At 43.0% G+C, this 25,775-nt stretch overlaps 4 protein-coding genes across 12 annotated transcripts in view; 1 reads left to right on the top strand and 3 right to left on the bottom strand.

Annotated features, from left to right (window-relative positions):
* Window positions 1-345, bottom strand: part of apaf1 (apoptotic peptidase activating factor 1) — a 36,040-nt gene extending 35,695 nt beyond the window's left edge. For both annotated transcript variants that reach the window (XM_013140206.4, XM_020042983.3), the window contains exon 1: window positions 190-345. The gene's annotated coding sequence lies outside the window, so the exon portion shown is untranslated. The remainder of the gene's footprint in view (window positions 1-189) is intronic.
* A 311-nt stretch (window positions 346-656) lies between these two features.
* Window positions 657-9,936, bottom strand: ccdc87 (coiled-coil domain containing 87). 4 transcript variants are annotated; one of them, XM_034290115.1, is made up of 20 exons: window positions 8,919-9,936; window positions 8,035-8,237; window positions 7,426-7,580; window positions 7,065-7,315; window positions 6,647-6,875; window positions 6,451-6,535; window positions 6,034-6,116; window positions 5,712-5,869; window positions 5,511-5,637; window positions 5,179-5,385; window positions 4,706-4,822; window positions 4,421-4,536; window positions 4,159-4,288; window positions 3,418-3,524; window positions 3,154-3,269; window positions 2,798-2,841; window positions 1,955-2,137; window positions 1,758-1,872; window positions 1,335-1,477; window positions 657-988 (listed from the first exon to the last, which is right to left on the bottom strand). In XM_034290115.1, the coding sequence occupies exons 2-20, from the start codon at window positions 8,228-8,230 to the stop codon at window positions 713-715; spliced, it is 2,838 nt and encodes a 945-aa protein (XP_034146006.1). In that variant the 5' UTR covers window positions 8,231-8,237; window positions 8,919-9,936; the 3' UTR covers window positions 657-712. The 4 variants fall into 4 exon arrangements, with proteins under 4 accessions (XP_034146006.1, XP_034146005.1, XP_010885745.2 ...); XM_034290114.1 differs by lacking the exon at window positions 8,919-9,936 and having other exon boundaries at window positions 1,955-2,134; window positions 8,035-8,477; XM_010887443.3 differs by lacking the exon at window positions 8,919-9,936 and having other exon boundaries at window positions 8,035-8,477.
* A 1,512-nt stretch (window positions 9,937-11,448) lies between these two features.
* Window positions 11,449-21,687, bottom strand: tcp11l2 (t-complex 11, testis-specific-like 2). 3 transcript variants are annotated; one of them, XM_029117014.2, is made up of 10 exons: window positions 21,663-21,687; window positions 17,248-17,437; window positions 16,925-17,057; window positions 16,687-16,807; window positions 16,167-16,390; window positions 15,819-15,955; window positions 14,334-14,521; window positions 13,859-14,040; window positions 13,603-13,775; window positions 11,449-12,693 (listed from the first exon to the last, which is right to left on the bottom strand). In XM_029117014.2, the coding sequence occupies exons 2-10, from the start codon at window positions 17,423-17,425 to the stop codon at window positions 12,410-12,412; spliced, it is 1,620 nt and encodes a 539-aa protein (XP_028972847.1). In that variant the 5' UTR covers window positions 17,426-17,437; window positions 21,663-21,687; the 3' UTR covers window positions 11,449-12,409. The 3 variants fall into 3 exon arrangements, with proteins under 3 accessions (XP_028972847.1, XP_010885697.1, XP_034146012.1); XM_010887395.5 differs by lacking the exon at window positions 21,663-21,687 and adding an exon at window positions 19,916-20,047; XM_034290121.1 differs by lacking the exon at window positions 21,663-21,687 and adding an exon at window positions 17,955-19,440.
* depdc4 (DEP domain containing 4) lies at window positions 19,632-25,378 on the top strand. Of its 3 annotated transcripts, none has more exons than XM_010887398.5 (9): window positions 19,632-19,697; window positions 21,747-22,176; window positions 22,302-22,447; window positions 22,652-22,865; window positions 23,206-23,453; window positions 23,713-23,855; window positions 24,066-24,191; window positions 24,601-24,679; window positions 25,165-25,378. In XM_010887398.5, exons 1-9 carry the CDS (start codon window positions 19,646-19,648, stop codon window positions 25,362-25,364), a joined length of 1,638 nt encoding a protein of 545 aa, XP_010885700.3. In that variant the 5' UTR covers window positions 19,632-19,645; the 3' UTR covers window positions 25,365-25,378. The 3 variants fall into 3 exon arrangements, with proteins under 3 accessions (XP_010885700.3, XP_012995636.2, XP_012995637.2); XM_013140182.4 differs by lacking the exon at window positions 19,632-19,697 and adding an exon at window positions 20,916-21,035; XM_013140183.4 differs by lacking the exon at window positions 19,632-19,697 and adding an exon at window positions 21,122-21,578.
* The last annotated feature ends 397 nt before the right edge of the window (window positions 25,379-25,775 follow it).

Genomic DNA, 25,775 nt, shown 5'->3' on the forward strand with positions numbered 1-25,775 from the left:
TATGATATTCCAAAAACTACAGAATACAGTAGCACGTTTTATAATTGATTTGAATAACAAAAGGTATTTTTAAGATTGCCAAGCTAATTTACGCAAACATGCATATTGGTTAAGCTTAATGTGGGAAACACTTCACCTGACTCGCCCAGACTTGCCCAAGTTATATGGAAATGAAAGGGAAATACTCACGTATGTTTATCGGTTGGCTCGATACCGGAACTAGCTATCAAGAGTCGATATTACTCAGGACTAAACGAATTGGCTTAACAATGTAACTGTGCCTGTCATAACACTAAGATTCACCAATTCTTTAAAACCGTAAGGGCTGAATTACAACAAAAACAACTTCCCGGTCCGAAATGGACCAATACGGTGTCGTTTCACGTCCACGTGACAGTGTGAGCTAATGCATGTTTGACTGTAACTGGGTAGAGGGATATGCTGCCCGATGCTGCCTAGTGATAAAGGACGGCGTGGTGATGTTTACTGTACAGAGCGCCCTCATCTTCCAGTATCGTTGGTAGTAATCATACTGATAAGGTACGTTAAAGTGGTCCTGAACAGACTAAAGTATAAACAACATGCCTTGTGTCATGTCACTATATGATGCAGCCACTGTCAGCGAAAATTAATGCTAATAACGAATGACCAAATAGTGTATGAATTGTGTTTTTATAGTAACAGTAATACAACATTATTGGTATACTTTAATTCATTTGCTCAGGCTGTTCACACATATACTGGATACATTGAAATCAGATGGTTTGTGTTGGAGAGGCTGGGATATCTGACTGAGGGTGGGGGCGTTTGCTTGTGTGGTGGAGTGAGTGCTGTGGTATAGCTGGACGTTAGAGTTGAGGGAGGGCAGTCTGGCTGGAAGGCCCTTCCCCTCAACCACACGCTCCAGAGCCTGGACCCGGCGCTCCTGTTGCAGCCAGTAGAGCAACTCAATACGGTCCCAGCGCATCTTCTCCCCATATGGCCTCCCCTAGAGAAGGCGACCATGCTACTCAATTACTACACCACTGTTTTGGCTTGCAGGCTTATGTTCTTTCTCTATACTAACACACCTTTACTAATATAATATATGATTATTATACACATTATGTTGTTTAGTGGTAGGGAGCAAAACATTTAGGGTTAACCATGCACAATACCCTTTTAAATCTTGGTCTATCCCCCCGTACTATTTGATCTGGATGTCAGAGAGCACATTTAATAGTCAACAGAATCAAAACAGGCCAAAAATGAAAAGGGATCTAACTCAATTTGTCCAATATTTTTTTACTGTGTGCACTAATAGACACAATGTATGGCTCATTGGGCTGACTCACCTTGTATGTGACAGTGTCATGGAAGGTGTCTGTAATGTGCTGGAGGATCTTTGACAACACTTTATCCAGAGAGGAAATCTGGGAGTTAAGTTTCTTCCGGTGTTTTGACTCTTCCATCCTTGCTGTAGATGTGCCCTGGTATCCTGAGAGAAAGTGTGTGTGAGAGAGAGTGAGAGAGAGAGAAGAGCAAACAAGAAAGTAAGAGGAAAATAGAAGAAAAGAGACAGAGAAATCCACTTCATACTGTTCCAAGAATCCCTAGTCAGTACTTGGATGGGAGACAGACTTGGAAAATCAGGTGCAGTAAGCTTTTTGGTCATGGTGTCCTCTTACATTAGCTGCTTTATCAACAGCCTTTAATTTCTAGCAGTAATATTATGCTAATATTATATAATATATATATATATACACATAATGTAGTACCTCGCTGGAAGAAGCGGTTGGGGTCAGAAGCCTCCCTCTCAAACAGCTCCAAACGAGCCAGAACTGTCTCCCTCTGCTGGATGAGACGGGCAGCCCGCTCCCATGCTGCTGTAGCCTGGGGAGATGGCATCATGACACTCATACAGCGATTTGTGTTTGTTCTGGTATCTGTGTGTGTGTGTGTGTTCTGTGCACACCTCTTCCAGCTGGTGTCTATATGCATCGGAACTGTACTTGATGGCCATGTCCAGTCTGTGGGTGTCAGGCAGACTGAGGACAGTCCAGATCCTCTCCAGCCTGCTCTGGACCTGCTCCCCCTCTACCGACACCCATCCCTCACAAGTCTGCTTGGCCCCCACACCCGTTCTCCTATGTGTCTTCTGACAGAGAGAGAGGACGGTTAGCAGATAACACACCTTAGGGAGAAACACATAACAAATATTGCTTATCCTATTAATATTATTAATATTAACACTATTTTATATATATATATATATATGACCACCATGTACACATCCTCTGATGGCTACTTCCAGCAGGATAATGCACCATGTCACAAAGCTCGATTCATTTCAAATTGGTTTCTTGAACATGACAATGAGTTCACTGTACTGAAATGGCCCCCACAGTCACCAGATCTCAACCCAATAGAGCATCTTTGGGATGTGGTGGAACGGGAGCTTCGTGCATCCCACAAATCTCCATCAACTGCAAGATGCTATCCTATCAATATGGGCCAACATTTCTAAAGAATGCTTTCAGCACCTTGTTGAATCAATGCCACGTAGAATTAAGGCAGTTCTGAGGGCAAAAGGGGGTCAAACACAGTATTAGTATGGTGTTCCTAATAATCCTTTAGGTGAGTGTATATATATATATATATATATATATATATATATATATTTGATGAGTTCTTGACATCAGATTTCCTGTATTGGAGACTGGCTAAGAGGGCAGGTCAGTAAAGTTATTGCATTAACTCTTAATTCACAAATGACAAGTAATCCTTTGGAAAATGTTTTGTACTAACACAAACATACTTGTTTAGGGCTTGTGATTTCTTCATCAGGGCTTTCTTCCTCTTCTGTAAAAAAGGTGAATAGGTTACATAAACATACATATCAACAAATGATTCCTCAAAGCAAGTTAATTGCCAATAGCTTCAAATGTATTATTGGTTGGCATGTTAGCCTAAATGTTACCTACAAAAACTATTTATTTCCTTCTATTTCACAAACCTTGACAAAAGTGTGTGTTGCTGTGTGTCTGTGCGTGTTGTTGTATGTCTGTTTGTGTTGTTGTATGTCTGTGTGTGTTGTGTGTCTGTGCGTGTTGTTGTGTGTCTGTGTGTGTTGTTGTGTGTCTGTGTGTGTTGTTGTGTGTCTGTGTGTGTTACCCTCCAGTTCAGGTTCCTTCCACAGCCCCCCCAGTAGCACCGTATTGACATTCCACACCCCTGTCACATACTCCTGCTTCTGACACTTCAAAGCCTCAATCTTCTGCCTGCGTCTCCTGTCCACACACACAAACACACACACACGCCATGGTTTGTAAGCCTCTCACGGTAGGCATTATGTCAACAATAGGATGACATAAAAACATTATCATGAAATGAATATGATGAAAACAGCGAGACAGAAAGACAATCAAGCAGACAAACTTCTTCCTCTCGTCTCGTTGTAGCTGGAGTTGCCCCCTCTCGTCCTCCTCATCATCACTTTTCTCACTGTCGTACAGGTGGAACACTGCCCATAGGTAGTCAGAGTCCTACACAGACAGAGACCCAGGGGGTAATCCTAGTTATTTACTAGTACCACTAAAATATAAGGATGAGTACATATCTTGTATGTCCATATCCATTACTTGAATTGAGCCGAGTACAGACATTAAAATGTCAATGCTTCTAGACCAGCACCACCACAACTAAATAATGACACCTGAATATAAACAGTACTCACACAGAAAATGACAACCGGCACCTACTGCATGTCTGTCCCCCTCCAGAAAGGGCTATAACATGCATGCAGGGCGGACTCTAGCCAGACTGTAGCCGGACTCTAGGGTGCCTCAAACAAGACTTTGGTGGGCCTACTTTTTTAACCCATTTCCTGCTATTCTAATCATTTTGTCGTAGGGGACAGATAATATATATTGTTTCTTTTCTAAGCTTATTCCTTAATCCTTTCCACCCATTTTGGAAAATGTGTTGTTTTAAAGCTAATTTCAAAAAATGTCAACGCCTATTCAGTCTGGCCATCTCTACGTACATGTATAACCTTCTTTCAGCTGAAAAGATTTTACACAAAACCAGTTGATTTTCTTCTAAATGTTCAATCAAATGTATGCTATTTAACTATTACGTTGAATGCTTCCTTTAAACACCGCGACTCTGACCTCTGACCTGATTGGATATGTATTGGAGGTAATCCTCCAGTGAGAGGGTGGTCTTCCACCACTGTAGCCAGGCAGCGTATGCCCGGGAATACTGGTCCAATGGCTTGTTATGGTCCTCTGGGATCTTGGCCTTCTTCCTGAACACACACGTGCATACACAACCACTTTGAAGGCCCTTGGGAACGCTGCTGCTCCCGGTGAGAAAGTTATTTATATCTTTAAAGTGAAAGTGCTCTCGTGTGAGTGAAGTGGGAGACAGGACAAAATACCTCTTGGACTTGGTGTTGGTGTTCTGTCTTTTTAGCTGTGGGTTGATGAACCTCTCATGGTTCTTCTTTTTCAGACTCCATTTGGGGTGTGTCAGGGCTGGTTCTATCATGGGATCCTACATGGGGAAGGAACAAATCCTTTTTGGTCAATTATATAGAAATCTGAAGTTTATTATTAATAATAAACTGTAGGAGACCCAAATGTGCCAATTATTTGGAATGATTTGGAATTTTATACTCCCTGAATTTAATTAATACAATAGGCAATGTAATATTGTATCTTACCTCATTAAAGTTGAGAAACTGTTTTGATATACTTTTGGTTAACTCCTTATACACTTCCTTTATTTCTTGCCCAGAAAAGAGATTCCGATCCAGCCATCGCACTGAGGATAGTTCAAGCTGTTTCGAGAAAAAAGAGGGAAGGAGAGCGAGAGAAAGACTGCTGTCATACACAAGCGCATGCCTTCGACATACATATTCTTTACTATGACTCCTCGTCATCATCACCATCATCATCATATCATTGTCATCATCAATTTCTCCATAACACACCACCAGGATGACGTCATAACGGTAAATAAACAAACGTGTAACTTCAATATCATCCCAGAGTGACTGACAGCCCACTGGATGTTAGAAATCAAGCATCAGATCATCACTTTTGCTCCCCATGGCAGCTTGTGGGCCTGTTTTAGATAACTCCATGGTGCTACCATCACTAACACTGAGTAGAGGTAGTAACATGTCTCTCTCACCTCTTTGGTGAGGTCGTTGTAGACGGGGGGGTGTGTGTGGATTGAGATTGTATCGGCGAGCACCCTGTCTGAGATACGTGCGGCCGCCGTGCGGGCTAGAGAACCATGGGACAGAGTCACATTCACCACGTCTCCTTGGGGGTGCTCTAGCTCCTTCTTAGCCACACGGCGTCTCCTCTTCTTCTCCTCCTCTTCCTCTTCCAGCCTCTGGGGTGCAGAGGGGTTGGGGGGGGAAGGTCAGGGGATGTGGTAAGCAGAAAGCGTACTAGGCTGAGAGAATGTGCGTGGGTTTGTGTGGGTGTTAGTCGTGGAGCGTGGAACGTGTTCCCTACCCGTAGAGTGCGTGTGAGCAGTTGTAGTTTGGTGGAGCTTCTCCACGTCAAGGCTTTGATCAGAGGAGGGAGGTCTGACTCGATGTCTGTCACGGCCTGATCCACACTCACGCTGTCCTGTAGCAACCTGGTTACATACACATTAAACACGCAATAAGCACAAAAACATACAAACGCACACACACTCTCTCTCACACGCACCTCCTCAGGTCGTCGGCAGGGTGGATGGGCTTCTCGAGGCTGGAGCCTTGACCAGTGGTCAGCAGCACCAGGGGGGACTGCGGTCTGGCCGGCGGACACTCCATCTCCAGCTCCCCCAGGAGGGACTCCCTCTGCAGGTCTGGCATGGAACTACATCCCTGAATGTCCACAAAAACCATTACAACCGCTTAATACATCTAATAAATATTAAATAAGTTATAACTCATAAGATATACTTGTATGTTAACTGTATGTACAGCGTATGTTCACAGACCAGGGGTCTGTACACTGCTCTCTGCTCAGTATTGAAGTCTACCAATACCTTCAGTCTGGTGTAGCTATGGTAATACATTCTGGGCTCCACGTCTGCTTGTGAAACACTGGCCAAACCGGCATGCTTTCCACCTGAACACACACACAAACAAATATACACACACTTCGCTACTATATTTGTGAGGATGTGTACTCTCATTCAAAATCCTATTTCCCTAAAGTTAACACCAGCCTTAGGCCTAAATGTAACCCAAAACCCTAATTCTAACCCTGTCTAAACCAAACCTGTAACCAAAGCCTAAAATAGCCTTTTCTAAAACAGAGGACGAGAATATCCTCACTTCACCCGATGTTCCATGGGTTATTATTACAGATGCAGTTTGTAAGTGTGAAAATTATGTACGTTTGAAGAGGATTGAGGGAGAATGAAAGACAGACAGAGACTGTTAACAGTGTGTATTCCTGCCTTCTTTACTGGTGATCTGCTCCAGGTGACAGGGCACCAAGTCATAGGCCAGCTCCAGGTCTATGTATCCCATCATCTCTGTCATCTGTCACAAACAAAGAGAGCATCTCAGCTTGCTTCACCTTCACCGCACTCATCTGAACAGTCATCTAACAGATATCTGTCACTTTCCTGTCTATCTCTCTTTCCTTCTCACCTCTTTGATGTCTCTCTCTATAAGGTTTTTGCTGTGTTTGGTGACACCGCTCTTCTTGCTCGGTGTCAGAGTCTGACTAAAGTCCAGTTTGAGATGCATTTCTGTGCGTGCCTCCATCGCCCCATTCAGATCAGGCCCAGAGGCTCTGCCTCTCTCAGTATTCATCAGCGCTCTCCGCGAGGCCTTGATGCCTGTCGCTATGTTGCGTCTGATCAAATGGACGTTTAGACTGCAGAGCGAGAACAATCCATTTGTATTCACGGAAGAAAACTGTCTTGGTGAGCTTTCACTCATCAACGAAAGTCATAAAATTCAAGTAACGAGTCTAAATGGCTGGTATGACTATAAATACGTATCTACAATTGATTTGAGGGCCTTTGTGGTCCGCTGGGCGAGACCCATCTCTCCACTTACTCACAGGCTGGCACAGTCTATGGCCATCTGGGCTTCCAGGCGGCTGCGGTTGGCCTGGTCACTGAAGACGGCGCGGCGCCTCAGTGTGTCCATCAGATGGAGATAGTTGAGGTAGAGCTCCTGGCCAACACGGAGGACCTCCTGGCACGTCTGCGAGTGCAGCTGCCTGTTCTCCACCCGAGTCAGCGTGGGCTCATCCATCAGCCCCTCCAGATCCTGCCAGATCAGGCCCAGCTCAGACGTCATTACCGCCGCCTTGGGGGGGAGAGCACCGGGTTCACACGAAGGGTGTGGTGTGGCTGTGTCTGGGCATTTATTTAGTGGGAAACGGTGAGTGTGGGCTGGAACTACATGGAGTGGCTCACAAAAGCTTGCTGGTCCTCCACGGGGGTGGAATGAGGCATGGGCATCTCCTGAATCCTGTGCTGCAGCTGCTGAAGCATCGCGGCCAGGGAGGTGGGGGTGGTTTCCACCCACTCAGCCACCGACGTGGACCGCAGCCTTTCTTCCTGGAACCTATCTGGGAGGAACAACACCTGTGAAGTGTCATGCCCTTCATTTTCCTGTATCACCTACATCCGGAAAAATTCTGTGGATCGTGGTATTAGACTGTATAGGTCAAGAGGTCAGGTCTGCCTTTAAAATGTATATCTAATCATGTTGTTGGTTCAAATAACTCAAAGGTGTCATGCATCTGAAGACCTATCATTCTTCTTCCCACAAGGAACAGGACTGTTTCATCCTATCCTGCTTAAATCCCAATTGTAGATGAGAATTGCCTCCATATTGAGACTCAGATTTTACTATTTAGTTAAACAAACCATAGAACTGTATACAGGACTCATTTACCAAAACATGTGTATAGAGTTGAATGTTTTTTTAACGAGTTTCAGTTTTTTACATACATTTAATTTGAAGAATCTGAGTTGTAAAATGTAACTCTGTTATTATCATGGAATTGCCCTTCAACAGACCTGCCTTCTCTCCCTCAGGGCTGTACTGGCAGAAGAGTGTCAGTGGACCCAGGATGCTACGGTATGTTTGCTGGATGTCCTGGGTGCAAGCCACCACCTGGTTCATGGAGTACAGCATGTCCTGGCCTTCTGCCACCTGCCGACTGGCCTCGGCTCGGGAAAGATGACCCACCACTTTTATTTTGCGGCTTGTCATCCCTTCACTGGTGACAGAAAGCAAGAATAATTGGTATACATTTGGCCTTATAGCAACTAAGTGAGCAAAGCTGGGTAAAGGACGTGCCATTTAGCTACCTTTAGGTAATTGCGGAATGCACATACAATAGCAGACATGTCTTTGAGCTGCCTATTATGATTGATGGGATTGATTTTCGATCTGCTCATTACAAAATGTGCATTTTCTTAGAGAAAGACAGTAGACCTCGCAGCTGAATATGTCCTGACCTGTCTTTACAGAAGAGAGGCAATAGCTCTCACAAAATGCATTCATGATATGCTGACTATTTGTTTACTTTTACTGTGAACATTTTTCCACGTTAATTGTTTGACTTTTATTTATATATGTATCACTATTGCTGCCTAAACACTTTTGCTTTGATAATACCATTCCTGTGAATAAAGCACCTGAATTTATACCCATATACTGTTAATAACCAAATGCAAGCACACGCTAAAAATTTACAAAATAAGCTAACGTAACCATATTGATATTTTTACAGCCCACTTGTGTCAAATGTTTCAACTGCGTTGTGCTAACCTTAGAAAGCTACAGTAATATAGCACAAAATAAATGAAAGTTGGAACTTTGTGTTCTCTCAATATAAACGCAAATACAAGTACACTTTGCTTAGGACAAAAAAGCACAGTAAATGTAAAAATACAACCTTATTTAGCAGCATTTCGTAACCGCAACTTTGGGGAGAGACGCGTTGCTTGGAAACGCAGATATACTCAAACATCCGCTGCCACGAAAAATGAATAGGCCTACTAATTATATCTATGACACTTGTAATTATCCTGCTTTTCACTTGCCACAAAATGTAAAATAACATTTTAAAACAATTTCCTAATTAATCGCGTTTTTACATTTTAACCAGTTTGGGGACGTTTTTGTTTTTAGCCTGGGGGATAAACACAAGATTACTTACAAATATACAGTACAGTACAAATGCGTTTGTGGATAAGTAGTTGCATTATAAAATACACTAGTGTTTTAATATGGACTTATTTATTAAAGTAAACTTTAAAAGCTAATCTCATACGTTTATTTAGCAAAACGGTAATTATGTAGGATGTTTGCAACACTTAAAATAATTAGAATCGTCTATATGTGGTTGGATAGATTTAAGGCAGCCATACTGCTATGGAAGATAATCAAGCGATTTTATAAATCCACCGCAATAACATTGTTCAACAAAAAACATGTTCGACAGTGTCCACCAAACCAAGTACAGATAAGCTCATTTGTTGCCGTGAGAACACTGCTTTTTGAAAACGCTAGGAGGAGGGTTTATACCATATGTTTAGTACCTGAACATTTATTTCATTATCACAACGTTGTCAGCTTTTAATCACTAATCCTCCGGCTTAGAAGTTGGGTCTGTGATGATCATGTCTATAAATCTTTCTGTTAATTTGTTTACTGAGGTTGCAACCGAAGCCCATGTTATGATGACAAAGGCTGTGAAAGTGTATCGGTTACGATGACAAAGGCTGTGAAAGTGTATCAGATACTTCTGATTTCCTGTTTGGTTCCTTATGTCATCCAAAATTAACAATCAAATCGTTTATCGGTTATGGTCCAAACATAACACGGACAGCCAGACTTGTGCACCTCAACATGTAATAAACAGTTATAGATCAATTTTATCTATGAAAACTTTTCTCGTCTATTTTATCTTTTTTTGATTCATAACGGGAAATCTAATGTCACTACCTATTTATCAGAATGAATTGAAATAGTCAATCTGTTTAGAAAAGTATTGGTGAGCCAGGTAAAGGAATCTGTGGTTTCTGATGCCCAAAGCAGGATCAGAAACCACAGATCTGACCTACCAGAGACCACTAGCACAAGGCTTTGGGGACAACATAGATGGAGAGCATGTAGCTCAGAACATGGTCTGTGATCAGATGTCAACCAACCCAGATGCTTTGCCTCTAACCCCATCTTCTGATCACTTAGAACACAGGTGTCAAACCGGTTCCACGGAGGGCCGAGTGTCTGCAGGTTTTCGCTCTCACCTTGTACTTGATTGATTAATTAGTTCACTAATTGGTTAATTTCTATCCCCACCTGGTTGTTCAGGTCTGACCTGGGAACCAATTTAAAGGAAAACCCAAAGACCTGCAGACACTCGGCCCTCCGTGGAACCGGTTTGACACCCCTGACTTAGAAAGTGATGATGAATTTACCAGCCTCATCAGCATACCAGTGGTCAGGCTACTGTCTAAGATTCAGTCCAAAACAGATCTGGATACTGTTGACATTACAGGTAAATCACAGGGGCTGATCCCAATGGTCAAGGCTGCCTTCTTTGTAATGCAGGCTACTCTGAGACCCAAGCTTATCCAGAAAAGCTAAATATTTATAGTGTACAGGGCAGTGTGCAAACGTATTTTGGAAGAGTTTGGGTCAGAGAAAACCCTGCAAATGGCGGTGAAATAAGGATTCAAAATTTGATAGGATTCTGGTGAAATCCTTGAGTTAAAGAGCCATTCAACAGACGTAAGGACACATCAAGGGCCTCCTCAAGAACATCGTTCAAAGCCACAGGACCCGAGGCTCTTCCTCTGGCTGAAGATTTGGAGGCTTACAAAGTGAAGTTCTCCTTCCTACAAAGGCTTTTCAGAGTGGTCAGTGTGAGTAAATAACTTTATTGTGAGTGTGTAATTTATAAAACCATCCATAGAAATCTTGGGGCGTTAAGATTGTGTTCTCATTATCATGCTGTTTAGATTTTTTAAAGAAAGATTGTCACTTTCTTTATATACTTAGCCCACAAAAATAATTGCAGGGAGGGTTCTGATGTCTCAGAATCTGAAGAGCTGACTGCTGGTGTGGACATCTTGGGTAAGAGAGCATTACATTTTCCATTAGAGTTATTGGTGTACAAAGAGAAGCTGTAGCAAAGTAACTTCACAATGGCTAGTCAAGCAGTGCCGGCTGTAGCCTTTTTCGGGCAAAATCTGATTTGGGGCCATCTCTCCCCTAGAGGTCTGGGGCCCTAGTAGTTGGTGGCCCTAAGCGCAGTTTGCTGCAGTTTCATGATAAGCTAGCTGTCTCAGTCACCAGATCACAATCCAATTGAACACTTGTGTACACCACCATCAACAAGCACTGGATTATGGAATTTCCTGTGGAAGAATCGTGTCCAGTTGTTCCAGACACTTGGAGAACAAGCCAAAGCACAGTGATGCGGTTCTGGTGTCTTGCCTTGTGGTGGCCTAAACCCCTATTTCTTTTATTTTGGCATTGACCTGTATTTAACAACTTAATTTAAACATAAATTCAAAACGTAACAGGTAAGAATCCATCAGATTTAAAAAAATAAAAATGCTATAACCATAGCAATCAACTATTAACTTCTCAAATTATTTTTAAAAGTGTGTTGGAAAGCAAAAAAAAAAGAAAAAAAAAAGGACATTTGCCAAGCTGTAACCTGTGTGAGTCAGCAGCGACATGGGTTAAAAATAGATTTTCTATTTAAATGGTTTATAACTTCCATGAATATGCCATATACTATATATAAATATAATATTGTGCTCTGGACTTGTGCACCTCATCATGTAATAAAGTTATAGATCAATTTTATCTATGAAACTACAGTATGCACAACATAAGTAATATGAAAAGTAATCAAAATTAGTGACATGCTTATAAATATACTTGTTTCCCTTACGTCATAAAGGTCTATGAAATATATCAATGTCCCTTGGAACAGTACAATTTTATGAATCCTCTACCAAAATAACAAGAGTAGACATGGGCCACTTACATCCATGCGAATGTACCCACGCAATTAGTAGGGACAGTGGGAAAGATTCCACACACAAAACACTAGGGTCCGTTGTTTGGTATGAATGGACACCAAGATTCACTTAAAGGTCAAGTCTAACAGAGAAGATATCGCAATGCAGGACAGCGGGACGCTGATACATCGAGCTGTCATCTGATGCCTGTACTCCGATGCTCTAGAGACAAACGTAGTGGTTATACTACATCTAAAGCCTTAGTGGAGAAGAGTTAGGGACAGGGGACAGTTGCAGTCTCAAGGAATCACAACAACCACATCATCGGATTTTAAAAGTGACAATGTTTTCCTTTCTTCGCCCCCTCTCAGTATGACATCCGCTCCAGTGTTCCGTTGCTCCCGGCTCAGTAGGTGGGTTTGTCATTGTAGCTGACGGGGTTCTGTGTGCTGGGCTCTTGGGGTGTGGTGGTTGCTGGTGGAGGGCCAGTGTTACTGAACAGTAGGTTCTTGAGGATCGTCATGTAGAAGGGACCGTAGACCTGCTTGTTGTATTTGACCAGGTTGACGAAGGTGACCGCAAGTGAGGTGAGCTCCGGCTGGATCAGGGCCAGGCCCCCTGGCATCGGGGTCAGGTTCACTGGAGACTTGGCGGCTAAAAGTGCCCGGATGTATTGCAGGACCCTCCCCTCTGTAGAAGAACAGAAACGAGACAAAAAGAATGGTTAGATGAAGAGCGAGAAATATCAATTAAATAAAAAGAAAACATTTAATTAAATTAACTATAGGTATTGTACATTTCAATTGAGAATTACAGATGGGCATTAAATGGATTGTTTGGGATTTTTACTGCCGGGCCCTTTGTTACAATTCTATTAGAAAGGGACAGAACTATAGATCTGGTTTCCTTGTCAGCTCAGAGATTCGATCTCACAGACATTTGGTTACGGTTCAGATACTCTAACCACCAGGCCACAAGCCCACTCCACTACTTCCCCAGGGTCATAGAAACTTGTGAAAACCATTTGTGTGTCTGCATGCAGTTTGCCGAAATCTAATTATAGCGCGATAACTGGATTAGCACAAAAGACTGGAAGAATATACCAACTGTGCCGGTAGACATCCAGTCTGTATGCTAGGCTAGTTAGCATTACATTTTGGGAAATTAGTTGTAACTTCTTTTTAAAATAGACACAGATACAGATATGTTTTATACAAAAGTTAATTTGAGAAATGGATAAGATTTAGTTGCCAAAACCTGAAAATATAACTAAATATATTTGCTCAGTGTAATTACTGGGACAGAGAAGTGTTTGTCTTGTTTTGGCTTTTATTTTAATCCAGAAGTGTGGATTCTAAACCATATAAGTCCTATTATGTTCAAGTATAGATTCACTGCTTTAATTTGAAGGTATTTCAGGGCAACAATTATATGAGGACAGGTTATAGCATCTTTAGTATTTGGTTGCACGTCCTTTGTATACACTGCCTCAAACCTGGGGTCCATTAACTCTAGACACTGGTGGATCTTCTCCAGGTACAACTCTGCCAAGTAGATATTGTGATGGTGGTGTCAGGCCTCTGGTTTGTTGTTGCTTACCTACAAGACTGCGAATAGGGTTGTTTTCTTGGGTGATGCTGGTGATCTGGCCCTTCAGGGTGGCCTGGAGTTCTGGGGGCAGGGCAGGGTAGTTCCTTTCGGCCAGAGACTTGTTAAGCTCACAGCAGATCTGAGCACTAACATTCTCCAGGGCCTCCAACAGGTTAAAGTCCCTGCAGAGTCAAGTAAGAAAGGATGGTAAGTCGTCATTGTGTTTTACACGGGTTGTGTGTAACGTCTGAAACGAAGAACCTACGGGCTGTGCATGCCCTCCAGCAGCACACTGGTCATCCTCTTAAGGCGCTCGGCGAGCGCGGGCAAGCCTGAGATTGGACCTCCGATGGCATTGTAGACGATGAGCAGCACCGAGGCTACAGACTGAAGCAGCTGAAGATTTCGCTGGAGCTCCCGCAGACGCACCTCGTCCGTCAGCAGGGTCTGTTACGACACAGGACTTGCGCGTTAAGAGCTTTTCATAAGCCGTTCTTGCCCTTAGCTGTGGCATATTGGCCGTCAACTCAGTAACTGCAGCTGTACGCATTTCCATTCTGGTGCCTTGCCTGCAGTTGTGTGTGCTAATTATAGATTCATGACAAATATTATACATTAACTGACATTTTGCCTTTTTATTTACAGAGTAAATCATCTTATGGAAATAAAAGATACAGAGTGTTTAAAATAAGCAAATATCCTTTTGAACATATCTGTGTGACAAACACAGTCCAAATCACCTCAGGCAGTGGGCGTTTCTGATAGTCCCAGGTGAGGATTTGGATGAATCCATTGTTAAAGACCAGTAGGGGGCTGGGCAAGGCTTTCCCTCCCTTATCCTGGTCGTTGGTCTGCTTTACAGTTGGCATTGAGAAAAGCACCTCCTCCAGAGAGGACTTGATCCACTCAGTGGTATGGTCCAATGCACCTGAGAAAGTAGGGACATCAGACATTTTGTGGCATTAAGAGAGACTTATGGGACAAGACAAACAGTAATTCAACATTCAGTAACATTCAGCTAAATGTAAGCCATCTAAAAATATATATTTTAAATAAAACAAAAACACACTCACATGCCTAAATTACTTTTATTGAAATTTAGCAAGGCATAACAAAGTTAGAGTTTTTAAATGGTTGATTAAGGGTGCCACCTGTAAAATACTAACATTCAGAAAATGGTTTCTGAAAATATAACAAGGTAATAATAGCTGAATGATACAATATTACTTTGTTCCGTTTAAAAGGGCATTTGAAAATGCAGAATTTCTGTTGGACCTCAGAAGCTGATCGACATAGCTGCTGGTGATTGACAGGACTGCCTGGAGGTGTGTTTGTATGAATTTGATCAAGCTAGCCACGTAGAAGAACCCTATTGATTCCTTAAATCCTTTTTTATAATACAAACCACATTTCAATTTAAAGAAGTTGGCTTAAGCTACCCCAGAAAGATTCTCAATTTCCCAACATCAACCAACTGAGAATTCATTTCAGACCATCAATAAAGTCAGAGTAGCCCATTTAACCAACTTTCTTCGACATGCTTATTGGAAAGGTTTGTCAACCTTAGAAAAGCAAGCAGTTAATAAATAAAACTTAGCAGAGGTAGAAAATCATTTTTCTTTAAGAACATCTAGTATGTACCACGAAGACGATGCACATAGCTCAAGATGTACAGTGAAAAGGTATTTGTCCTGTTTCAGATTTTCTAAATGTTTTCTTCTATTTGTTTCACTGTAATATTGACAATGAAAATTAAATATTAAAAAAGGGAACCTTGTTGTTTAAACACCAAAAATATTTTGCAGTTAGAACAAACAACCAGTTACTAAGTTAATGGATGTTGCATAATTTAGTTCATTAAATGAACAAATTAACCCAAGATTCGGATACGTATTTGTTCACTCAGGATCACCATTTAACAGTAGGTTCTAGAGTCAATAACCAAGAATATCAAAGGTGTGTTCTGTCACATCAATATCCAGCCTTTATTCTAACTAGAAACATGGCCATAACATTCTTACCAAAAACAAGTTTGGAATATCATTAAAAATAAGGAGTGCACTGGTGCACTGAGCCACCTGGGATTGTTGTGCCACAGAGATCTTTTAGCATACAAGAGCATGCAGTGTTTTTGTTTTCTACTGTTGACTACAAGATTTGAACCCCTGTTATACCTGAAATGTCAACATTCTAGCAGTAGGTTAATAATGAGGACTCTGACTCACTGGGCATCTTCTCCACAATGCTCTGGAACTTCTCCCTCTCGTACTCCACAGACTGCCTCTGCAGTTCGGGCCGCAGGCTTTGAATGGTGAAATTCACCATGTCCATCATCATCAGGTCCAGCACTCGGAAAATCTCTCTGTCCAAAGAAATAACACACTGTCGAAACTGAGGACTTGGCTTTGGCAGAAGTCCAGAAGGATTATCTAGTGCTAGTGTTCAACTCATGCCTCAACCTCAGTACTCAATCAGTTGGCTTTTCAGATGCAAAAAGATCAATGAGTTCACAGCAACATATGGGGTCAGGTCTCCTATCCACAAACATATTTAGGAGAGTTGGGAAGACCTACTTGAACAATGACACAACACTGTCAGTGCTCTCGCTGAGCTTCTTGACCTCTTCGTCACGGACGGGGGCACACATCTTGCCCATTATGGTGATGACGTATGAGGCAAGGCCCTGGATATCCACCACCTCCTTGTCAGCCTGCTGGCGAATCAGATCCATGTCCAGCACCTCCAGGATTTGAGTTCGCAGCCGATTGGCTCCCGGGTTCAGGAAAGATAGCAGTATCTGTTCACAGTAAAGAATTAAAAACATTCTTAAAGACTACTAATAGCCTTTTTAAATTATGAAAACAGATACTTTTCTAAGACATCCTTTCAAAGTCACTTTTACTCGCCTAACAATTTGGTAATTGAAGGAATGGATCCGACTAGCTAAGTGTTGCTGAGCCACTTGCTGATTATCAGGTCAGCAATTAAGGGAGTTAAAATTCATCATCTTTCAACAAGGTTACCGGACTACAAATACCTCCCTTTAAACCACGGATTCATAAAATGTAAGAGGGAAAAAGGACAAAAGTTCACCTCTCTGATCTCCTCCAGCAGTTTAATGGCATGCTCGTACTCTGGTGGGTTGTCATTCAGTTCAGACTCCAGGCTATCCCAGAATGCCTTGTGAACTATATCTTTGACCTGCTTTACCAAACTGAAAGTAATTTATTAACCACATTAGTTAGAAATTGGTTTCGATAACATTCAGTGGCATTTGAACAGCATTATGTTCACAGGCATCCATTCTGAAGCAGTAGTTCCCTATAGCTACCTGTTCTGAGGTAGGTGGGGCTGCTCCACATGGAATTCACGGTCGACAATGATGTTGTGTGCTAGGGTCAGGTTGGATAGGTCCCGAGCAGAAGACATGACCTCATCCAGTGTTATGGTTTTGGGCGGGCTGGCTGTATGGAGGCATTTCAGATACATTTAGAGTGGCCATTTTGGCTTTTGAAAGCTCAGCGGCACACAGTTTCTGTGACAAAAAGCTAATCTTCAAAGTGTCTCAAATCCCCCGTCACCCAAGAGTGGCCCAAAGCATGAGGACAAAATGAAGGATGTGTGGTCACTGTATTCAGACTGGTATATACTCACAGGATGGGGAGCTGTGCTTGCTGCTGGAGCAGTCACTGGTAAAGCTCTGGCGGGAGCAGTCAGAGTCACTGGCACACGTGAGGCTGTCACAGGGGTCTGACGACGACTCAGCGTCACTACTGACGTCCTCCCTACCCCTGGTGGTCATGGAGGTGGGCAGCTCATTGTTCCCAGGCATGGTGGGCTAATGCTGCAGGCGGGCAGAGCGGTCATATGTTTTCAGTTATTTCTGCGAGTACTTTAATGTGTGGTTTGATGCACTCACACTTTACTGGATGTGGATTCCAAGTGAATTAGGTCTTTCTGAAGTATATGCAATCGGGTCAGGTCAGCGGTAGCCAGGTCCAATGAAAATTTCACATTTGGGAAAAAAGGTAATCTGTTACACTCATGCCCAAGTAATGTTGTTGATTTATATATTTGGATCTGTTGTTAAATATCCTCCTGAATAATATTATTCTGAGAATATCACTGACTCACACCATTGGGGTAAAACTCCTTTTGACATGTTTAAAAAATGTAGAAAGAATAAGTTCAGGCTACTCATTGAAGAAAAAAAAGTAAACCTCTGCAGTTAATTTAGCCTTAGCCAAATTATCATCTTGCTAGGTAACCTTACAAAACACTGACGTTTTAGAAGCTAATTTTTCCTAATTTATCCTCTCTTTCCCACATCGGAGGTCCATCAAGCAAAACATGTATCCTACCTTACTGAAGACCAGTCCATCAACTGTCTCTTTGGTATGGTGTTACCATTAGGACAAAATGTGTGTTGTTTCTGTGTGTTTGTGTTCCCGTTGCTAGGTGACACACGACGTAAAACGCCACAGGACAGTTAAACAGCTGTTAGGTTAGGATGGCCAGGGTAACAGTAAGACCGTTCCTTAGCCAAGAGAGCTTGTGCATGCACGCACACACGCACGTTTGGCATTATTTAGTCAGTACAACCTACTTCTCCAATAACAAAAAAAAAATTTAACTGTTGAATTTTACAGAAGAGACAATGGTCCACTGTGTCCTGAATTGGAGTGCCAGCATCTCCAGGGTCATATGATAACAGTGGGCTTTTCAACAGCCAACTGTCCACTGCAGATCCAATTCCCTGCTCAGGTGAACTGGGTAATCACTCTCATAATGGTCCAAGCAACACAAGCAGCATTACTAGTGAATGTCAACATTATTAAGATTCCAAGTAGACAACTAGGCCAGCCTTTAGTTGGCTAAGTAAATGTAGTTGATCCAAAACCATTGGAATTTGAGACACAGGCCTAGGCCAACTAATTATTAAAGTATTTCACTACAGTATGTTCAACGAATAGGCCATACACAGAAGACAATTGGATCTTGTCTAAAAAAGTGACTTCACCTTGTCTCAGAAATATCACATTGGTTAGACTTTATGTAAAAGGTAAACTGAGACAACATATACAGGGACAGGCAAACCAACCGCAGAGATGTCCAGCTGACTGGGAGGGAACTTACAATGGGGTTTAGTTATGTTTACACATTGAGCATCATGGTCAAGATGTCAGGACAAACACAAAATAAAAGCAGAAAATGCATAAACAGACCAGATCCTAAAAAAAGTTGGTTTGCTACTACTTTGCTGCAGACATTTAATCAAATTTAAACATTTGTGCTTAAGGAGACAAGTACTTATTTTCTGAGACAGGGAACCATGGCAACAATGGCAACACTGATTCTCAGGCGAACTTGTCAAGTGACACCAGAACTTGAGATTGCACAATGCTTTTACTGTAAATAGCCTAGGACATGTATAGTACTATAATTGTGCGATTATAGGCAAACATTCCATATCCAAATCAAGAGAAAAATACAGCCCTTGCGCCGGCAGTGTAATGACTGATTAATAGTGGGTAAAATAGCTTTGCCTATGCATGGCAACTCTCATTTCATTCGTTCAGCCCTATAAGGCTGATTACACCAAAGGCTGTCTTAAGTTACAGTCAGTGCACTATGCGAGCTACACAGACAGCACAGGCATAAATATCCACCAACGCGTCACTGTTAAGTACACGTGATCATTCTGCAGCACCAAAACAAGAGATCCAGCGATCTGCTTTTCACTACCAAAACATCTGAAATGTCGCAGAAAGCATATTGATCGTCGTGGCATCGACACAGTTAGGTTACTACAGTCACCCCAATAAACGTACTATATTTAAAAAAAATAATACAAGCAATAGCTAATTGTTATTACTCAATATACAGTAATGTAATGTCACAGGCACAAACGTGCAAGCTTCACTTCACTGTGCATACATTACTAGCTAGCTAGTCACCACTATTGACTAAAAGTTAGCTAAAGATAATCTCTCAGAGATTCTGGTTTTTAAAAACTCAAGATAAATTGGCATTAAGATTACGTAAACAAAGAATGATAAAAAATAACTCCGCCATTTCTAGTGGGTTCAAGTTCGTAATGTACGGTAAGCTATTTACGATCAGTTCAATCACACAGTGGATAAACATGACCCCAACCACAACTAATCTAGCAAGCGAGCAAGGTTAGAAGACCCACTTAGTAGGTTTATAGTTAAACTAAAGTTACCAACTAGCATGTGGGTTTATAGTTAAACTAAAGTTACCAACTAGCATGTACTACTGATATCAAATATAGCTATGTCGAAATACAGCCATGTTTTACCTTTTCATACACCAAAAATGTTTCTTTTGTAGTTTGTAAGAGAAGTCGAGTGAGCGTAGTAAGATAGCTGACTGACTGCTTTTCTTGTGTATTTTTAAAGGTCCTAGTCTTCAGCTGGCTTGCCATCCGATTGAGGCAAACCATTCAGTAGTAGGGGAGTACATTGTTGGACCGTATTTACAAATAGGAATGTATTTGTAAATATCATGATATAATAGATTAATGTTTTATGAATGTCATTATATTGTAGTATCCACGACAGCAGCTCAGAAAATAGCAATTTCGTCACATGTAACATCAATCGTTTACAGTAGGCTCTTCTTTCTTTTCCTTAACAAATGGTAGTGCCTGCTGTTGGGTACTATTGGTTTGCGGATGTAACATTTGTGAAATATTATCATACAGTTATAAAACATTTTACAATACAAAAGGGTACCCTTTAGTTTAGTTAATTAGTATTCATATAGTATTCATATATATATTCATATATTCATATAACTCTAACATTTTTAAATTCATGTTTTTTCGACTCAGTCAGTAAGTGGAAAATTCCTGTCACAACTGTTTTTCTCCCCTCCCCCAACTGATCGCTCTATTTCACCAACATTGTTTACCTATTAACATCCACAAAACAAAGGAAACCATGCAACCTTATTGCAAAGAATTGAAATAAATGTATTATTTAAGGATCCACATATGTTGTTCAATATTCCTGGTTAGATTGCTGTGGTTATACAATACAATTACATGCAATAGGACTGCTCCTTATGACCAGAAGCACAACTGCAAGGACACAATATAAGATCTGTGCAGAGCGGCGTAAAAGTGGAGCCAGACGCACAGACCTGACCATATAGCCTCCAAAGGGCAATTTTTGTAAAACGTATCCTCAGCCAGCAACAGCCTTTAAAGCAGGACCCAGGAAAGTGGTGGGAGGCGTCGATTATTACAACTATGTATGTACACCAGAAATCGGTCTGTAGAGGGCGCTACACACTCGTCGTCAGCCCTACCAAAGAACAGTATGTCACATCCTATTTCATGATGGCGGTTGATTTGACTCCTAGGTTTAGAAGATTGAACAGTCAAACACGGAGTCTTCGTGAAAATGTTCAAACAGGTGAGAAATTCACAGAGAAACATAAGGCTCTTCATCAACCTGTAATATTATATAAACGTTTCGTTTCATACCCAGAAGTCCCGCCCACAGTCAAGAGCTGTGTTACCTCAGTTGGCTAGGCTAACGTGGTGATCTAATGACAGTACTCTAGGCTACTGACCTTACACCACTAGTACTGTAGTACTAACCAGACAGTAGTAATGTCAGAAAAGGCACATCTTATCTACTGTGACGCCTATTAACGTAATGTAGTGGCTAACTTGAGTTAAAGGAAACGCTAGGCTGGTTTAGCAACGGTTAACACCACAAATGTCATGTTATTTATTGGTTTAATACAAGAACCAATAAATACTTGCTCGAGGACAGATTTTTTTTTTTAAATCATTTATTTTTACCTTGTCGGCTCGGTGATTACAACCAGCAACCTTGACTCTTGGCTACACGTCTACCCTGCCACTCAGGCCCGTTTCCTCACAAGAAACCCATTATGACCTTGCAAAGTTATAATTCTTATGTCGTAGCTCAACACCAGGCCAAACCAATGTAATTTTCCAAATGCTAGAGTTTTAGAGACTCGTAATTTCATAAAAATCTGTCTATCGGTGTCAGCGTTCACTTTTGTCTTACCGTCTTTTTGCCCTGTCGTGGAGTTGCATTGGCCATATTGTTTGTGGTTCTTTATATGAAAATGCTGTACCCATTTTGTCATAGGATTCTCAGGGCCATTCCGTGCCACACAGCTGTGGCGTAACATCATCCAGGCGCTGCAGACACAGGTGGAAGTGCGACGTCGGCGGCGCCACCTACGCGTCTACGCAGACTGCTTCACAGGCTCAGACGCTGTGGACGTCGTGCTTAGCCACCTGATGCAGAACGTCTTCTTCTGCGCCAGCGAGGTGTCCCGCCTCAAGGCCGCCAGGCTCTGCCAAGCGCTCATGGAAGCCAAGGTGTTCGAGACGGTGGGGACCAAGCTGTTCAGACGAGACAAGGAGGCCATGTTTGAGGACACAGGCTGCAGTCTTTACCGGTTCCTGGACTGCAACGCACTGCCTGGTTCTGCCAGGAAGGCTGGGGACATGGCCGGGGACACAGAGAACATGACCCCAGAGGAACTAGCGGGGAAGACTAAGAAAGGCTCCAGGTTTATAAACAACACACACATTCTGTCTTAACATGATTTTTCTCCTACACACACTTGCTTTTACAATACCTCACTACATCTTCACTGCCCATTATATTGATAATGATCACTTCCTCTTTCTACAGACTGAATGAGCTGAGGACCATTTCCAACCCCCTGGCTCTCGGGCCGTCTGACCGGAGGGTGGAGAGGCTCCTGCAGACCATCAACTTGCAGCCCTCCCTTCCCAAGGTCATGAACAAAGCACCGTCTACCTTTCTCTCAAAGACTGGTGAGAATGAAGAAGCCTGGCTGTCAGCACTCGATCATGTTGAAATGTCTGATCGCAGTATTATGGAACAGTTCACATTTTTCTCACTAGGGGTCTACTTTACTCTCATACTTTCAATCCGTCCCGCTTTCTCCTTTCCTCTCTATCCATGTTTGTTGGTCCTTGTATCACCTCTCTCTCCCGACTCCTCGCCTCCTTCCTTAGTGGTGGAGGAGGTGTGGAAGCAGCAGACGCTGCTTCAGCTGTTGCAGACGGTGGAGCTGCCCGTGCTAGACTGCATCCTGGCGTCCCCGAACCGCGGGGGTCAGTCACACAACCAGGCTACAGCCCTGCCGCCGTGGCAGAACCACCACCAAGACCTGGTCATCTCCAACACCTGCCTGGAACGCGAGTTGCCCCAGAGCCTCAGCTTCCCGGAGTCAGTACCGCCTGCTATACAAATAGAATGACTGCCAGATATTACGTGTTTCAGCTCCCGTAAATCAATTTGGATGAAGTGTCTGGGAACTATATGAATCATTTAGCTGTACCCAGAGTAGCACTTAAGTACCTTTATTTTACCTATGGACCTGTGGTATGTCATTGTGGTTCTCTGAACCTGTTTCTTTATTTTCTATATTCATAATTCATTCAATTACGAATCTGACCCTCATCATAATTTTCCACTGAATAGTATTGTAGCTCTTCGATTACTCAAGTTCTTCTGGCATTAATTCAAGGCTTGTGCTTTCCTCTTTTCCCTCCCTGTCTTCTGGCAGGCTGGACGTGTGGCTGGCCGCGGCTGCAGACTGCCTGGAGCTCTTCCCTGACCAGCTGATTGTTGTGGCGGGGGAGCACCTCCTCCAGCAGGGAGGGACCACCGAGGAGACCACAGGGGTTGACAGACTGGCCGGCCAGAAGAGGCTGCTGTTTGACACCATGGCCAAGTACTATGGCAGCCAGGAGAGGGCCCCGCTGCTCACTGGACGCTACCTGGACATCCACACAGCCATACTGGACTTGCTTGGTGAGACTGGACCACTTGGCTGGGGGGCTGCTTGAGGCTGGGGGGCTGCTTGAGGCTGGGTGGCAGGTTGGGACTGGTTGGGCTGGTTGGGCCTGGGGGGCTGGTTGGGACTGGGGGGCTGGTTGGGACTGGGGGGCTGGTCCGGTGAGTTTTGTTTCGACAAACGCTTTGGCTGCTTTAAATCTGGTAAAAGACATTTCAACACTGCTTTTGGGTGACAGCCGTGTGTGTGTGTCTGTGTGCGCGTGTGTGTTCTCAGACAGTGGGAAGGTGGATGATGCCATCAGGGCCTCCCAGCTCTGTCTCCGTCTGCTGGAGCCTGCTGGAAGAGACGAGCTGAGGAGACTCCTCACCTTCATGGCCACAGCAGCACGCTCAGATGCCTGCCGCCTGCACAAGCAGGTACACACACCGTGCCAAAAAAGCCTTTTCTTTCTCAAGGGGCCCATTGGGCAGACACACCCCGCGGTGGAGGCTGTAGTTTGCAGGTTTTTGCTTCCACCAGTAGGGCTCCATATTCTGTAAAAACCCTCCTGTCAGGTATATTAGCCTACTACTGTATAACATGGCCAGCCAGACTATGTACTGACCACTATATCTATGTCCCCACAGACAGACAACAGAGCCCTTGTCAGCCGGACATTTATGAGGGCCATTGTGCAAAATAAAGAGATGTCCCGCACCCAGAGTGAGGGGCTGGTACTGTTTCTGATGGACAACCACACTCAGCTCTTCAAGGTGGGCCTCTGTAAATCCTGATGTTTCTCCTTGATGAATGTGTATCAACCATAAACACCTGCTGTTCTTCTCTGAGTGTTGAATGCCACCCAACTTTTTGCAATATGCTACATTTGGCCAAATCATTCCTCTTCATATTGGGCTGGTCTGTAAAAAATATATTGGTTTTGACTATTAATGTAAGAGGGAGATTAATCTTTTGTGCCATTTGTCATCCTGCCTCAGGCATGCACAATTAGCTTATTTTCATATATCCTAAATAAAACCTCCAGGTCGCACTCCCTAAATATGTAGGCACATATGTGAGTGAAACGGTTGCGCTGTGGACCACTGATAAGTACATTATTGTGTATATGAGACGTTTATGTGAGTAAATAAATTTTTTCCTCCCACCTCATAATGGAAATAGACACCCTTGTCATTGGTTGAATCTGTAAGGAGGAAGCTGCAAACCCTTCAGCAAGGAAGAGACCCTGACAGCGTAGCCAGTAAGTACAATCTGTCAAAGAACAGCCCTTACATGTAACACCCAACACAAGCATATTTGACAGTTGTATGTAAACTGCTTGCACTCGTTCCACAAGCCTCTGTGCTACCTTCTTAAATTGAACTTATTCCACTTTTAAAAGCAAAATGAGCTGCAAGTGGCTCGTCTGCTTCCCACTGATTGGTATATGTCATCATTCTAACCCCCATGGGTCACTGAAAGATTATGAAATGTTCTGATTATAAAATCAGTTAGTCTTCCCCGTTCGTCTATGAGTTAATCCTCAAAGAGGATAACATACGATTCCAAAAAGATCCTGTACAAGAAATTGACTTTATGCGTGTCAGGTAATAAAAAATAACAAAAAGACAACCCAGTACATGGACATGAGAAATTCATATAACTTTTTTCTGTAGCACGTTGTTCTCTGATGCATCTTAAATCCAATTGTGTATTGTTGGACCTTTTTCTCTACCTGTGTTGCAGCATTCACGTTCTGCCAGCAGGTGTCACTGCAGCAGTATGAAGACCAGCAACAGGCGGCCACCCTGGAGAGTCTCAAACAGCTGATCAGGGATATTAGTCTGAGTGGGGGCCTGTCTGTCAAGGAAAGGAGGCGGCTCATCAAGAACTTCCAGAAGCACCACCCCATAGTCTTCCTTCAGCACTTCTCTTCCACCTTCTAGGGGAGTGGGGGGGGGGGGGAGGGGGGGGGGGGGGGGGGGGGGGGGGGGGGGGGGGGGGGGGGGGGGCAGAAAGCGCGGTGGTAGGGCCGATCCAAAATCCCCCCTTAGTGCTGCCATGCATCTGTGAGTTTGAAAACACTGGATTCCACATTAGCAATTCCAATAAGGATCCCACTTGTCCTCTAAAATGATTCAAGCACCCTTTTTTGTTTGTTTATTTGTTATGCAAACAGTTGTCACAGTTGTTGTAATATGATAAACAGGATGATTTTGCTAGGTGGTTATCAGGATTGCACTTTCAAAGGAATTACTTTTTTTTCCCAAGTAGGCATAGTTATTCTTTTAGTGGGGTTACTCAGTTCTTATTGCTTCAGTTCTGAATGCATTTGCACTAGTTGTTGGTCTACAGTA

This window comes from Esox lucius, chromosome 23, assembly GCF_011004845.1.
Source record: "Esox lucius isolate fEsoLuc1 chromosome 23, fEsoLuc1.pri, whole genome shotgun sequence".
NCBI lineage: Eukaryota > Metazoa > Chordata > Actinopteri > Esociformes > Esocidae > Esox > Esox lucius.

Excerpts from the sequence above, each read along its gene's own strand:
- ccdc87 (XM_010887443.3), bottom strand. The coding sequence starts at position 8,320 with ATGGCACGTCCTTTACCCAGCTTTGCTCACTTAGTTGCTATAAGGCCA. Across the intron at positions 7,316-7,425 it reads TGGAGGACCAGCAAGCTTTT|GCGGCGGTAATGACGTCTGA; the intron begins GTGAGCCACTCC and ends CTCCCCCCCAAG. Across the intron at positions 3,525-4,158 it reads TCCAATACATATCCAATCAG|GACTCTGACTACCTATGGGC; the intron begins GTCAGAGGTCAG and ends CTGTCTGTGTAG.
- tcp11l2 (XM_029117014.2), bottom strand. The coding sequence starts at position 17,425 with ATGCCTGGGAACAATGAGCTGCCCACCTCCATGACCACCAGGGGTAGG. Across the intron at positions 15,956-16,166 it reads AGTGTTGTGTCATTGTTCAA|AGAGATTTTCCGAGTGCTGG; the intron begins GTAGGTCTTCCC and ends TTCTTTGGACAG. Across the intron at positions 13,776-13,858 it reads CTGGAGGGCATGCACAGCCC|GGACTTTAACCTGTTGGAGG; the intron begins GTAGGTTCTTCG and ends TTGACTCTGCAG.
- depdc4 (XM_013140182.4), top strand. The coding sequence starts at position 20,957 with ATGATGGCGGTTGATTTGACTCCTAGGTTTAGAAGATTGAACAGTCAA. Across the intron at positions 21,036-21,746 it reads TCGTGAAAATGTTCAAACAG|GATTCTCAGGGCCATTCCGT; the intron begins GTGAGAAATTCA and ends ATTTTGTCATAG. Across the intron at positions 22,866-23,205 it reads CAGAGCCTCAGCTTCCCGGA|GCTGGACGTGTGGCTGGCCG; the intron begins GTCAGTACCGCC and ends GTCTTCTGGCAG.